At 47.1% G+C, this 13,864-nt stretch overlaps 2 protein-coding genes across 12 annotated transcripts in view; one reads left to right on the top strand and one right to left on the bottom strand.

Moving 5' to 3' along the window:
* LOC125428587 (zinc finger protein 883-like) overlaps nucleotides 1–13,864 on the top strand; it is a 1,608,225-nt gene that overhangs the window by 133,105 nt on the left and 1,461,256 nt on the right. The window lies entirely within an intron of this gene.
* The window catches only part of LOC125428534 (zinc finger protein 345-like), a 770,962-nt gene that overhangs the window by 10,165 nt on the left and 746,933 nt on the right, over nucleotides 1–13,864 (bottom strand). For 2 of the 10 annotated variants that reach the window (XM_048488768.1, XM_048488772.1), the window contains exons 1-3: nucleotides 8,217–8,268; nucleotides 4,740–5,258; nucleotides 4,205–4,319 (exon numbers count right to left, since the gene is read on the bottom strand). The exons of 4 other annotated variants lie outside the window; for them this stretch is intronic. In XM_048488768.1, the coding sequence (XP_048344725.1) occupies nucleotides 4,205–4,319 (115 nt within the window). In that variant the 5' untranslated portion in view covers nucleotides 4,740–5,258; nucleotides 8,217–8,268. Of the gene's footprint in view, nucleotides 1–4,204; nucleotides 4,320–4,739; nucleotides 5,259–8,216; nucleotides 8,361–13,864 lie in introns of those variants that run through there. 4 more of the 10 variants (XM_048488769.1, XM_048488771.1, XM_048488773.1 and 1 more) reach the window with 4 other exon arrangements.

The raw sequence follows: 13,864 nt of genomic DNA, 5'->3' as shown, positions 1-13,864 counted from the left end.
CAGGTGCAAGGAGTGTACTTTCTGGTAAGCTTCCCATGCCTGGTCTCCATCTGACCTTTGACCCTCAGCCTGCCAGATCTCCTGCCTGTGCCTGGACTACCTTGACCACACTTGTGCCTGCTGCCTGCCCTGACTCTGGACTGGTTTCGACTACATCTCATATGTTGCCTGCCTTGACTCTGGCCACACTCTGACTCCTACCTGCCTGCAGCACAATAACTTCACGTCACATTTGCCCCAAGTCCCTCCTCAAAGGTTCTGGAGATGCCAGATCACAGCTGGCATCCCTAGACCACCATCCTATGTCTCGCAGCAACCTATCAGATACCCCCAAAAGCATGACAACAAAACAAATTTTCCCACTGTTCCTAGCCCTTAGCAATGGGACTTCAGAGTGTTCTCCCCAGAAGGTACAGGTTCCATTGATTCACATGATTAAAGGGCTCAGCTGCGATTTGTCTACTTTTTTTTTTTTAGCTACCTTGAGTCACTCTTGTGGGAAAACGGAAGGGATACTAATATTGTAATCAAGGTGAGAAATTGCCTCCATGAATTTGTCTAATCCGCTTTTACTGGCAGCACAATTAATAAGCACATCCCCTTTCCCCATCTCCCATTATTCCCTCTTTCTGTTTCCTGAAAGTCCCATAGTGGAGATTTCCTGTAATCAAAACAGATCTCCCAATGAGAGAGATCAACTCTCCCTATAGGGTTGCCAGATCTAGTTTGGGACACTCTTGAAGATTTAGATGTGACACTTAGTAGGGCAAGATTTGCAGAGAAAAGCGATGTCAGTAGAGTATAATGCAAGAGAGTCCGTCCTCCAAACTAGCCATTTTATCCAGGGGAATTAATCTCTAGCACCTGAAGAGCAGCTGTAATGCCAGGTGATATCCAACACCCACTCAAGAGGTTGGAAACCCTAATTCCCTTGGAGAAAATGGATGCTTTGGGGAATGGGGACTATGGTATATATTATAAAGTCCCTCCCCTCCCACCCACCCCCACAATTCCAGGTCCCAAATCTCCATGAATGTCCAAACCTAGAGTTGACAACACTATATCCTTCACAGTCTACCTACCATTATATGCTCCTCTATGTTAAGCTTTTTCAAGCCCAGTAACTTCTACCTAGGAAATCTGTGGTCCAGTTGTGTTGCCACTGGGCAGGCCAAGTTTCCTGATAAGGAATCCTCAAGGACCTCTGGGGTGCTACTTCACTTTCCCATGTATCTTCAACTCTACATTACTTTCTCTTTCCCTTCCCCTGACACTCCTCCATATCTTCTTCCCTTTCCCTGCCTAATTCTGTCTTTCTCAGACATTCACCACCCTGCCTTTTATCTGCCTCCCATGTTGAGCTACATTTATTATTTATTAAACCTCATTTTACCCCACCTTTCTCCAAAGTGAGAAGCAAAAAGCCCACATGGTTCTCTTCTTTGTCCTCCTGGATAAAATGGCTGCTTTGGGAGGTGGACTTTATGGCATTACACTCAGCTTAGGCCTTTCTCCTCCCCAAATCTTGCCCTCCCAAGCTTTACCCACAAAATGTCCAGCAAAATCCCAACCTACAGCTGGCAGTCGTAAGCAGGCATGGCCCAAAAGAGTCCTCCCCGAAAGGCCAGAATAAGTCTGGAAAGGGCCCCGGCCCTGCCTTTAACTGCAACAACCAACTCACCAGACTTAACTATCCAAACATTTGGACAACTTCCCTATCTGGATGTAAGGTTAGTGCCTCAAGTTGAAGAAGCATTTCAAATTGAAGGAAGAAGCAGTTCTTCAAGTACATCAAAAGTAGGAAGCCAGCTACCCTGTTTCCCCTAATATAAGACATCCCCGAAAAATAAGACATGGTAGAGGTTTTGCTGAAGTGCGAAATATAAGGCATCCCCCGAAAGTAAGACATAGCAAAGTTTTTGTTTGGAAGCATGCCCGACGAACAGAACACAGGAAAAATAAGACATCCCCTGAAAATAAGACATAGCACATCTTTGGGAGCAAAAGTGTATAAGACACTGTCTTATATTGAGCTACCCCTGCTCTAATATAAGACATCCTCAAAAAATAAGACATGGTAGAGGTTTTGCTGAAGTGCGAAATATAAGGCATCCCCCGAAAGTAAGACATAGCAAAGTTTTTGTTTGGAAGCATGCCCGACGAACAGAACACAGGAAAAATAAGACATCCCCTGAAAATAAGACATAGCACATCTTTGGGAGCAAAAATTAATATAAGACACTGTCTTATATTCGGGGAAACACGGTAGGAAAGCGGTAGGCCTGTTAGATGACGAAGGAACAAAAGATGTGATAAAGGAGAACAGGGAGATTGCAGAGAAGCTGAATGAATTCCAAGAGGAGACGATGAAAATTCCTGCCCCTGAACCAAGCTTTTTAGGAGGCGAATCCGAGGAACTAGCAAAGATAGTTGTAGGCAAGGAAGAAGTTCTGGCAGCCATTGATAAACTAAATGCTACCAAATCCCCCGGCCCAGATTGCATTCACCCAAGAGTTCTTAAAGAGCTCAAGCATGAAATTGCTGATCTTCTCACTTTAATATGCAACTTATCCCTGAAATCGGCCTCCATCCCTGAAGACTGAAAGATGGCCAATGTCACACTAATCTTTAAGAAAGGATCGGGGGTGGGGGTGGGGTGCAAAAAATTACAGGCCAGTCAGTTTAACATCTGTGCCTGGTAAATTAGTAGAATTGTAAAAGATAAAATTATAAAACACGCAGAAAAGCAAGACCTGCTGAGGAAGAGTCAGCATGGTTTTTGCAGAGGCAAGTCCTGCCTTACAAACTTACTAGAGTTCTTTGAGGGTGTAAACAGGCATATGGATAAGAGGGAACCAGTGGACATTGTATACTTGGATTTCAAAAAGGCTTTTGGCAAAGTTCCTCACCAGAGACTATTGAGAAAACTCAGCTATCAAGGAATAAGAGGGGAAGTCCTCCTAAGGATTAAAAACTGGTTGAGAAACAGGAAGCAAAGGGTGGGTGTAAATGGGAAGTTCTCACAATGGAGAGATGTAGGGAGTGGTGTCCCCCAAGGATCCCTTTTGGGACTGGTGCTCTTTAACCTATTCATAAATGACTTGTAAGTAGGGATAGGTAGCATGGTGGCAAAGTTTGAGGATGATACCAAATTATGTAGAGTGGTGAGAACTGCAAAGGATTGCGAAGAGCTCCAAGCGGACCTTGATAAATTAGGTGAGTGGGCTAAGAAATGGCAAATGCAGTTCAATGTAGCAAAATGTAAAGTGATGAACATAGGGGCAAAAAATCCAAACTTCACATACACGCTACAGGGGTCAGTGCTAACAGTCACAGACAGGAAAGGGATGTGGGCATCTAAGTTGATAGTTCCATGGGAATGTCGACTCAATCCATGGCAGCTGTGAAAAAAGCAAACTCTATGCTGGGGATAATTAGGAAAGGAATTAATAATAAAACTGCAAAGATTGTCATGCCCTTATATAAAGCAGTGGTGCGACCGCACTTGGAGTACTGTGTTCAGTTCTGGTTGCCACGTCTCAAAAGAGATAGAAAAATGCAGAGAAGGGCAACGAGGATGATTGAGGGATTGGAGCACCTTCCTTATGAGGAGAGGCTGCAGCATTTGGGACTCTTTAGTTTGGAGAGGAGACGTCTGAGGGGGATATGATTGAAATCTATAAAATTATGCATGGGATAGAAAATGTTAACAAAGATATATTTTTCTCTCTTCCTCACAATACTAAAACCAGGGGGTATCCATGGAAAATGCTGGGGGGAAGAATTAGGACTAAAGGAAACATTTCTTCACGCAACGCGTGATTGGTGTTTGGAATATGCTGCCACAGGAGATGGTAGCTTTAAAAGGGGCTTGGATAGCTTTAAAAGGGGCTTGGACAGATTTATGGAGGAGAAGTCGATCTATGGCTACCAATCTTGATCCTCCTTGATCTGAGATTGCAAATGCCTTAGCAGACCAGGTGCTCGGGAGCAGCAGCAGCAGCAGGCCATTGCTTTCCCATCCTGCATATAAGCTCCCAAAGGCACCTGGTGGGCCACTGCGAGTAGCAGAGTGCTGTACTAGATGGACTCTGGTCTGATCCAGCAGGCTCTTTCTTATGTTCATGTTGTTTCTTGACCAGAACTCTCTACCTAGCAAATTCACTGGGTACCCCAATCCCATCCAGGCACAAGGAGTCTTTACCACATGAGAGGGCATCTTGGCCATGCTCCTGGGTTCGAGCCTCCTGCCCTTCCTCCAACAAACAGCCTTCTGTAACAGGTAACTCAGCTTCCATCTGCATGAGTGGACACCACATCTGAAATAGCAGTAAGGAAGATAGGTAAGACGTCACTCCCAGACTTTGCACCTGGTGGGTTATTTTTTCAACCCTAGCAAATTATCTGGAGGGATAAGAAATTCCCCAGAAGAACTGACTGCTGAAGCACCTTCTTAAATCTCTCATTTGGGCTATTAACAGTTGGACAAATATTGGGCAGGGAAGCTTTAGAAGAATGTCAAATACACTGTACACAGTGTATAACAGACTTCTCTCTGTGATACCCCTCTGAAGATGCCAGCCACAAATGCAGGCGAAACATTAGGAACAAGATCTTCATGGCCACACAGCCTGGAAAGCCCACAAACAACCAGTTGAATCTGGTCACGAAAGCCTCTGACAATACAATGTCAAATGTTGTTGCCTGAACTGGACATACCTGGAAAGAAAAGTTATCACCTGTTCTGCCTGCCCCTTCTCCTCTGCCTGCCTCAGGGGGAAACCTTCAGCCAGGGTGACTGCTTGGGAACTGGTCTCTGGCCCACATCCTTTGACCTAGGACTGCATTTCCTGAGACAGGATGGTCAGGAACTGCTCCCGGATCACTAGGTCTAGGATCTGGCTTCAGTCAGTGCTTGCAAAGTCCATGCAGCTGGCTGCAAACATCTGAGGGCCCATGGGCCTCACGGTAGCAGAACTGCCAGTAGTGTTGGCAAAGTACTCCTGAATGCAGGGGCTCCTGATCACAGACCTCCAGTGCAGCTCTCTCCCAGAATTCAGCACCAGTCACAGCTTGGGTGGGATGGCGGCCTTTCCTTGCTCTCTTGCCAAGTCCAGGTCCTTCAGGGTCCAGCTCCTCTATCACCTTCCCATTCTATTGGATCACCTCTGACTCTGGAATGATGCCTTTACCCACTTGATTATGAAGAGAGGCTTCTCCCGGGGGAGAGGGGGATGGAGGAGAGACACAGCAATGTACTGCAAGGAAAACGAAAGAGAATGGAGATACCTGATGGATCAGAATAGAAGTGCTTCTTGTGGTTTGCAATATCATTTTGCTATATTACATACCCCTCCTTTTAGATGTGCTTGTCTTTGATTACTTTGGTTACACTTTGATTACTTTTAGATGTGCTTGTCTTTGATTACTTTGGTTACTTTGATTACACTTTCCCTTGGGGGAGAAGGCAAGAAATTGTGTCTCACCATGTACATGTCCCCTTTGCCATAAAGCACCCTTGGGGTGTGTGAGTGGGGATGGGAGTCAGTCTGTTTAGGAGCAGATCTTTCACAAATCCATCAGCAGAGGTCATTTGTCAAAGGACAGAGCCCTTGAAAAGCTTATAATATTCTGGATAGGGAGCGCAATATTTATTTTATTTTTATTTTATTAAATTTCTATACCGCCCTTCCCCAAAGAGGGCTCAGAGTGATATCCATCATTTAATGTAGTTAAAAACATTTCCCCAATCAGTTTAAAACCATATACAATTTATAAGGAGGATAAAGGTCCGATGGCGATTAAAATTATTTCCCCTTCCCCCTTCCTTTACAGGAGCCAGATTTTCACAGAAGTGAGATGTTGGCAGAAGCTGGCCAAATGCCTGCTTGAGGAACAGGTCCGTTTACAGGCCCTCACGAGCTCTGTATGTCCGCAGACCCTGATCTCACTTGAGACCTGTTCCACCAGGTAGGGGCCAGGGCTGTAAAAGCCCTGGCCCTTGTAGAGGCCAGCCGGATCACTTTGGGGCCAGGGATCACCAGGAGGTCCGCCTCCGAGGAGCGGAGGGGCCTAACAGGGCGATATAGGGAGAGACCGTCCCGTAGGTATGCTGGTCCAAGGCCGCGAATAGCTTTAAAGGTCATAACCAGAACTTTAAACATGACCCGGTACTCGATCGGCAGCCAGTGTAGTTGGTACAGGACCGGAGTAATCCGGTCCCTAATAGATGTTCCTGCCAGCAACCTGGCAATATTATGAGGTGCCTACTGTCTCTACGTTGAAAGAAAAGAAAACCAGTCATACTGCAAATCACGTCTACTGGCAGCACTAAAAAAATCAGGCATGGTGTTGCAATGGCTCAAAAACATAATCCCAAAGCACGGATCCTCATGGATACTTAAGATTTTGTATAAGATCACCCTAAATTCACCATCAAATCATCGGTAATGTAGACTGCACTGCAAAAATTAGGCATCCACTGCTTTGTGGCACCACCAAAGTGCAAAAACCAGAGTTCCAAATCATGGATCCTCACAAATTTTTTGTTGGATCATTCCAGATTTTCTATCAAATTCTGCATCATGTCCATAGCTACAAATTAGGAGCTAAAACTTAACTGACTGGCTCAAGGGGACAGAAGGGAGATGCCAAACTTGCACTTGCTAACGCCAAATGTTTGATTCATGAAAAAACCCCACAGATAGAAAGCTAGCACTGCAAGGAGAAACACTGAGCCCGCTTTCTCTGTATTAATCAGGTCAAAGATGGATATCTCCTCAGTATGCCGGATGGGAGCCTTAACTCTTTTCTTCCATCCAGCACACAGCACTGCTGACCCTGAGAGGTCCTGCAACTCTGGATCATCCTCTCAGGGAATCTGGAGGGATCACCTCCGCTTTGCAAACACCCAACAGAATAGAAATGCAGCAGAGGATCAGGATTTTTATAGGGAGAAAGACCAAGGGGATTGGAAGGGGGCATCTTCCTCATCAATTGCCCACAGAATAAAGGACACAGGTGTATTTCTTAAGATCCTGAAGTGGAAGGAAGGAAAGACCTGCTGGGATCAGGCTGCCAAGAAGCAGAGGGGGCAGAAGAAGTGGGGGTGCTTTCCCCCAAATCTATTGGCCCTCCTCCTGTGCCTTAAGCCATCAGCCCCCTCCCCTGTCTAAAGTGGATAGAAGATGGTCACTTTCCTATTTGCATTTCTTGTGGCTCTTCTTTCTTTGGAGACTTCTTTGTTTTGCAAGCTCTTTCTGGCACAGAAAGGGGTGTGTGAACTGAGTGAGAAAAATGGGGTTTTCACTCTATTCACTTCTCCTCCCCCCCCCCCTTTTGTTTTTCTGCTCCTTGAATCCTGCCTGCCTGCCTGCGGTCCTCCATTTCTCCCCCTCCTTGAGCCCCTTTCAGCTCACCAGACCTGTCCCAACCATTCCTGCAGCAGCCTGGAAAAGTAAAATCTCTCTCTCTCTCTCTCTCTCTCACACACACACACACATCCCTTTTTTGGATTGTGGACTGTTTCTCTGGTCTAGTCTGTCCCACTATCAGAAAAAAAAACCCTAAAAATAAACGGGTCTTTCTATTCCAATGGGGGGGTGGGGTGTCAAAGATTCAATCACTCTGATGTCTCCTGTGGGGGGAGGACTGGGAGGCATCGCTTCCCTCCTCCGAAGACCCTCCTTTTGCCCCCTCGGAGCTCTTTGCTCTCTGTTGGGGCTTTCCCCTCCCGAATGAAAGGACCTCCTCTGCAGACTCAGTCCCGTTCTGAACGTGCCTCCTTTGCATACGAATTGAATGCCTTTTGTGGGGGAGGGGGCGGTCCCGGAGCAGATCTGCCTGCATACTCTTCTTCCTTTAATCCCCCCCCCCTCCCCCCGGTCAGACTGCTGCTCTCTAACCCACCACTTATCCTGGAAAAACAAACTTGGGGGGAGGGGCGTCTGTCTCCAAAGGCTCCTCTTTCCCCTCCAGCCCCCCCCCCCCATTTCTCTGTGCCTTTCACTGACTCCAACCCCACCACCCACAAATCCAGAGTCTCCCACCCTCCCTGCAAAGGCCTCTCGCAAGGCCTCTGCAAAGAAGGGAGGTGGCCCACCCAGCCCGGTGTAAAGAGGAGAGGGAAAGGTGAGCGCCAGGTGGAGAAGCCCCCCGCCCCCCGGTTTTCCAGCTCTCCTAGATCGAGACCCGTCTCTGACCTCCCTTGCACCTACCCCGAATTGGGAAGTCGCCCATCCCGCCCCCGGGTTCCCCTTTACTCACTGCCGCTTCTGCACTCCAGGCAAGAAGGAAGTGGCCTCCCCACCCCCTTGTGTGGCGGCCTCTCTAGGATTTCAGACTCACTGGCCTCAGTTTCCATAGGCAGAGACAGCTGGGGGGGAATGAAATAGGAATAGAATAGAATAGAATAGAATCTTTATTGGCCAAGTGTGATTGGACACACAAGGAATTTGTCTCCGGTGCATATGCTCTCAGTGTACATAAAAGAAAAATACATTTGTCAAGAATCATAAGGTACAGCACTTAATGATTGTCATATAGGTCTAGTAAGCAATCAGGAAACAATCAGTAGTAATGAAAACATAAAATGTAAAATCATAAAATAAAATAAAATGTCAGCACAGGCTATAGTCATACAGTCATAAGTGGGAGGAGATGGGTAATAGGAATGATGACAAAAGTAATTCAGTAATTATATAATAAATATATAATAAATAGTTTGGACATTATCGTAGGGAATTATTTGTTTAACAGAGTGATGGCATTCGGGAAAAAACTGTCTCTTATGTCTAGTTGTCTTTGGTGTGCAGTGCTCTGTAAGCTTAATGTTTAGAGTGGAGTAAGAGTTGAAACAGTTTATGTCCAGGATGCCAGGGGTCAGTAAATATTTTCACAGCCCTTTTTTGACCCTCGGGCTGCAGTATACAGGTCCTCAATGGAAGGCAGGTTAGCAGCAGTTGTTTTTTCTGCAGGTTCTGATTATTCTCTGAAGTCTGTGTAATCGATCTTGTTGGGTTGCAGAACCAAACCACACAGGATTATATAGAGGTGCAGATGACAGACTCAATGATTCCTCTGTAAGAACTGTATCAGCAGCTCCTTGGGCAGTTTGAGCTTCCCTGAGTTAGGCGCCCAGAAAGAACCTCTTTGTTGTGCTTTTTTGATGACATTTTTTGATATTAGGTGACCATTTGTAGGTCATGGAGATATGATGGATTTGCCTAGAAATTTAAAGGTCTCTACTGTTGATACTGTGTTGTCTATGTATTGTGAGAGGAGGTAGGATGGGAGGGCTTCTCCCTTGAAATCTACCACCATTTCTACGGTTTTAAGTGTGTTCAGTTCTAGATTGTTCCAGTGGCACCACGAGGCTAGTTTTTTGTTCAACCTCCCGTCTGTATGCTGGTTTCATCAAGTTGTCTCGAATGAGACCCAATCACTGTTGTATCATCTGCAGAATTTCAGTATTTTAACAGATGGATCATTTGAGATGCAGTCATTGGTATGTACAGAGAGAAGAGAAGTGGTGAAAGTACAGCCAGCCTTTGGGGGCCCACTGTGCTCATTCTTTACAGGTGTCTGATGTAATTTTTCCTAGCTTCACCTGCTGTTTCCTATCTGTTAGGAAGCTTGTGATCCACTTACAAATATGCTCAGGTACTGCTAGCTGATTTAGTTTGGTTAGAAGAATGTCCGGTCTGATAGTATTGAATGCTGAACTAAAGTCAACAAAGAGGACCCTTGCATAGGTCTTTGGCGATTCAAGATGCTGTAGGATATAGTGCAAAGCCATATTAATAGCATCATCTGTCGATCTATTTGCTCGGTATGCAAATTGCAAGGGGTCCAACAGTGGATCCGTGATGGTTTTCAAATGGTACATCACTAGCCTTTCAAAAGTTTTCATAAAAGAGAGAGAGAGAGAGAGAATAAATGGCTCGTGCGGATCACAAGCCAGCCCCTACCCAGCCTTTTCTTACCTCTAGCACAGGAGGGGAGCCCCTCTGTAACCTCACATGGTTATGTTGAATTATTATGTTGTTTCAGATAGATCTGTTACCGAGAGTTGGATAATCTCATGATACCTTTCCTTGTTTTGGGGCCCAGACAGGCCTGTCAAGCTCTACAGAAAAGGAGGGGGGAATCAGAGGTGGGATCCAGCAGGTTCTCACAGGTTCCCGAGAGTAGGTTACTAGTTATTTGTGCGTGCCGAGAGGGGGTGACTAATTGGTGATTTTGCCACGTGATTTTTGCCTTAGTTACACCCCTCCTCTCAGCAGTAGCGCGCAGAACTTGAAGCAGTCTAGCAGGAGGTGCACCGGCGTGCGTGGCAGCCTGCGCCTGCGTGCATTCGTTTCCCACCCAAGGACCTGCGCAGCGGCTACATTCTTGCCACAGCCCCGTCCAGGAATGCTTCGCCCCTGGAATGCCCGGCCACGCCCCTGTTGTGCCCCACTCAGCCCCATTGGCACTACGCGACAGTTTGAATCCCACCACCATGGGAACCTGTTACTAAAATTTTTGGATCCCACCACTGGGAATGCACTGAGAAACAACAGGGCAGCAATAAAGCCACCAACCTCGGTTTCAAAGGGATGCAGAAAGTATCTTGAATTAGAATCTCAGGTGCCATGCATGGAATCCTTTTGTTTAACCTTGTTTTACAGAACTTTCAGTTATTGTAGTAGTTCCTGTATGTAATTTTTCTAATATTATGGTGCTATGATATAAAGTCTTTTGTTTGCTTAAAATACTTGAATACCGATAAAAGGCTGCAAAGAGTGGAAGACTGCTTGCTGCAATCAAGAACGATGTGTTACATTCAAGGCCAGAAGACCAAAACAGCTGCATATCAAAGAACTTAATAGTGGTCCATAATTGACTGGTTCATAATGCTCAATAAATCTGAAAAACAGGTTCAAGGTTTGTTCCATTGCCACAAATCTTCATGTTTCTTTCTCATCACTAAGCCAAGTACCAAATGAACCCATGACATGATCTGGGTTTTCCTTCAGTCTGTGGTCAGAAGGACTTGTGACATACTGTGTAGTCTCTCTAACCAACTGATAAAGCATTAATTAGGAACAGAACTAGTTTGGTTCCTAACCTTAGAGCATTTGTAGCCATTCACAATCCTTCAAGAATTAACTTTCTGCTCTAAATCTTCAACACAGATATTACTGCAGTAAGTACATGATTTCTCTGGAAGTGAGCAATTCTTTTTACCATGAATGTAGTGTAGTGGTTAAGAATGGCTGAAACTATTCTGGTTAACTGGGTTTGATTCCTCTCTTCTCCAGATGAAGCCTGCTGGGTGACCTTGGGTCCGTCACAGTTCCTTCAATTTCTCTCAGTCCCAGCTAACTCACAAGGTACCTGTTGTAAAGGGGGAAGGGAAGATAATTGTAACCCACTTTGAAACTCCTTGCAGTAGACAAATGTGGGGTATAATTTAAGACCAACCCTTCTTCAAAGTTCATGTGCAATCAAGTGGTTATTTATTTATTGTATTGTCGAAGGCTTTCACGGCCGGAATCACTTGGGTGCTGTGTGGTTTCCGGGCTGTATGGCCGTGTTCTAGCAGCATTCTCTCCTGACGTTTCGCCTGCATCTGTGGCTGGCATCTTCAGAGGAGTGGCTGGCATCTTCCTCTGAAGATGCCAGCCACAGATGCAGGCGAAACGTCAGGAGAGAATGCTGCTAGAACACGGCCATACAGCCCGGAAACCACACAGCACCCAAATATTTATTTATTCATTGGATTTCGTAGACCGCCTCATCCCCAAAGGGCTCTAGGCAGTTCACAACACAAAACTAAAAAGCAGTCAATGATTAACTTACATTACCGCTAAAAACATTAAAATCAATATGCAGCATAACATCCCCATATTAGCGACACCCAGTCTTAAGGCTGGGAGGGACTGGCAGTGCCCCAGATGGAGCTGATATAGGGCACAGCCAGAGATGACACTATGACAGGGCCTCACAAGAGGGCAGCCAATCCGCGGCCGGCCTCACCAAAAGCCTGGTGGAAAAGCTCGGTCTTACAGGCCCTGCGGAACTCACGAAGATACCGCAGGGCCCGGACAGCTGGAGGAAGAGCGTTCCACCAGGCAGGGGCCAGGGCCGTAAAGGCCCTGGCCTGAGTAGAGGCCAGCCGCATCATTGAAGGACCGGGGACTTCCAGCAGCTCTGCCGACGCAGAACACAGTGGTCTATTAGGGACATATGGGGTGAGATGGTCCCGCAGGTATGAGGGTTCCAAGCCATGAAGGGCCTTAAAGGTTAATACCAACACCTTGAAGACGATCTGGAATTCCACCGGAAGCCAGTGCAGACGGCGCAGCATGGGGGTAATATGATCTTGACAAGTACCCCCCGTAAGAATCCGAGCCACTGCATTCTGGACCAGCTTCAGTTTCTGGATCAATTTCAAGGGAAGGCCCGTGTAGAGCGAGTAACAGTAATCCAGGCGGACCCCCAGGCTACAAGCCAGGGAGGTTGGGGCCAACATAACCCCTTCCAAAACCGGTGGCTGAAAATCCCTAGGTCTCTCACCATGACCCAGCCAGAGGACCGCCTTCTTTGATGGATTGAGTTTTAACCTGCTCTGCCTCAACTAACCAGCAACCGACTCCAAACAATGCTGTAGAGCCACAGGGGCAGAGGCTGCCCCCCTTCATCAGCAGAATGAGCTGGGTGTCATCAGCATATTGATGGCAGACCAGCCCAAAGCTCCACACCAGCTCAGAGGGGATAACAAGGCCCCCTGAGGTACCCCGCAGTGAAGCAGGCACCTTTGAGAGGCCTGGTCCCCACACCACACCTGCTGACCCCTGTCCCGGAGAAACGAGGCAATCCACTGAAGGACAGTGCCTCGCACTCCGGAAGTAGCCAGGCGGTGGGTCAAAAGATCGTGGTCGACCACATCAAACGCTACAGTAAGATCTAGCAAAACTAGCAGCGCCGATCCGCCTCGGTCTGGCTGCATGCGGAGCATATCTGTGATAGCGACAAGGACAGTCTCCGTCCCATGTCCAGCATGGAAGCTGAAGGGATCAAGTGCCAATGTGTCCTCCAGAAAGCCCTGAAGCTGCTCCAACATCACTCTCTCAATTACCTTCTCCAGAAACGAAAGAGACGGGGCGGTAATTGGCCAGATCACCAGGATCTAAAGATGGTCTTTTCAAGAGCGGGCAGACCACTGCCTCCTTCAACCCAACCGGAAACACTCTTTGCTCAAGGGAGCCATTGATGATATTCAACAGGTGGGGTCATAACTCCTCCCGGCAGGCTTTTATTAACCAGGAGGGGCATGGATCCAGAGAACAGGTAGTAGGTCTAACAGCAGCCAGGACCCTGTCAACATCAGACTCAGCGAGCAGGAAAAAACTGGTCCAGACAAGGACCTGAAGATGGCAACGGAGCCTCGAGTTCTCGAACTGTATCAAAGGTGGCCGGAAGGTCCTGGCGGAGTGATGCGACTTTATCTGCAAAAAAGCCCATGAATGCCTCACAGCCAATAGCCAATTGAGAATTTGTGGAACCCTCTGTCAATGAAGTGAGGGACCGAACAATCCGAAACAGTTGTGCCAGGCAAGAGCTAGCAGATGCGAGAGAGGACGAGAAATGCTCTCTCTTCGCCCTCTTCATCGCCAACTCATAGGCTTTCATAAACGTCCTATAAGTTGTTCGCGAAACTCCATCACGAGACTTCCTCCACGCTCGCTCTAGCCGTCTGAGCTCCCGCTTCATTTGGCGCAGCTCCCTCGTATACCAGGGAGCCCACCACAGGCGGGAGCGTAGAGGACGCCGGGGAGCAATCACCTCGACGGCATCAGAGAGTCTGGAATTCCAGTCC

This window comes from Sphaerodactylus townsendi, linkage group LG03, assembly GCF_021028975.2.
Source record: "Sphaerodactylus townsendi isolate TG3544 linkage group LG03, MPM_Stown_v2.3, whole genome shotgun sequence".
Lineage (NCBI taxonomy): Eukaryota > Metazoa > Chordata > Lepidosauria > Squamata > Sphaerodactylidae > Sphaerodactylus > Sphaerodactylus townsendi.
Note: the sequence above shows the minus strand (reverse complement) of the source record. Positions and strands in the feature narration are given on the sequence as shown.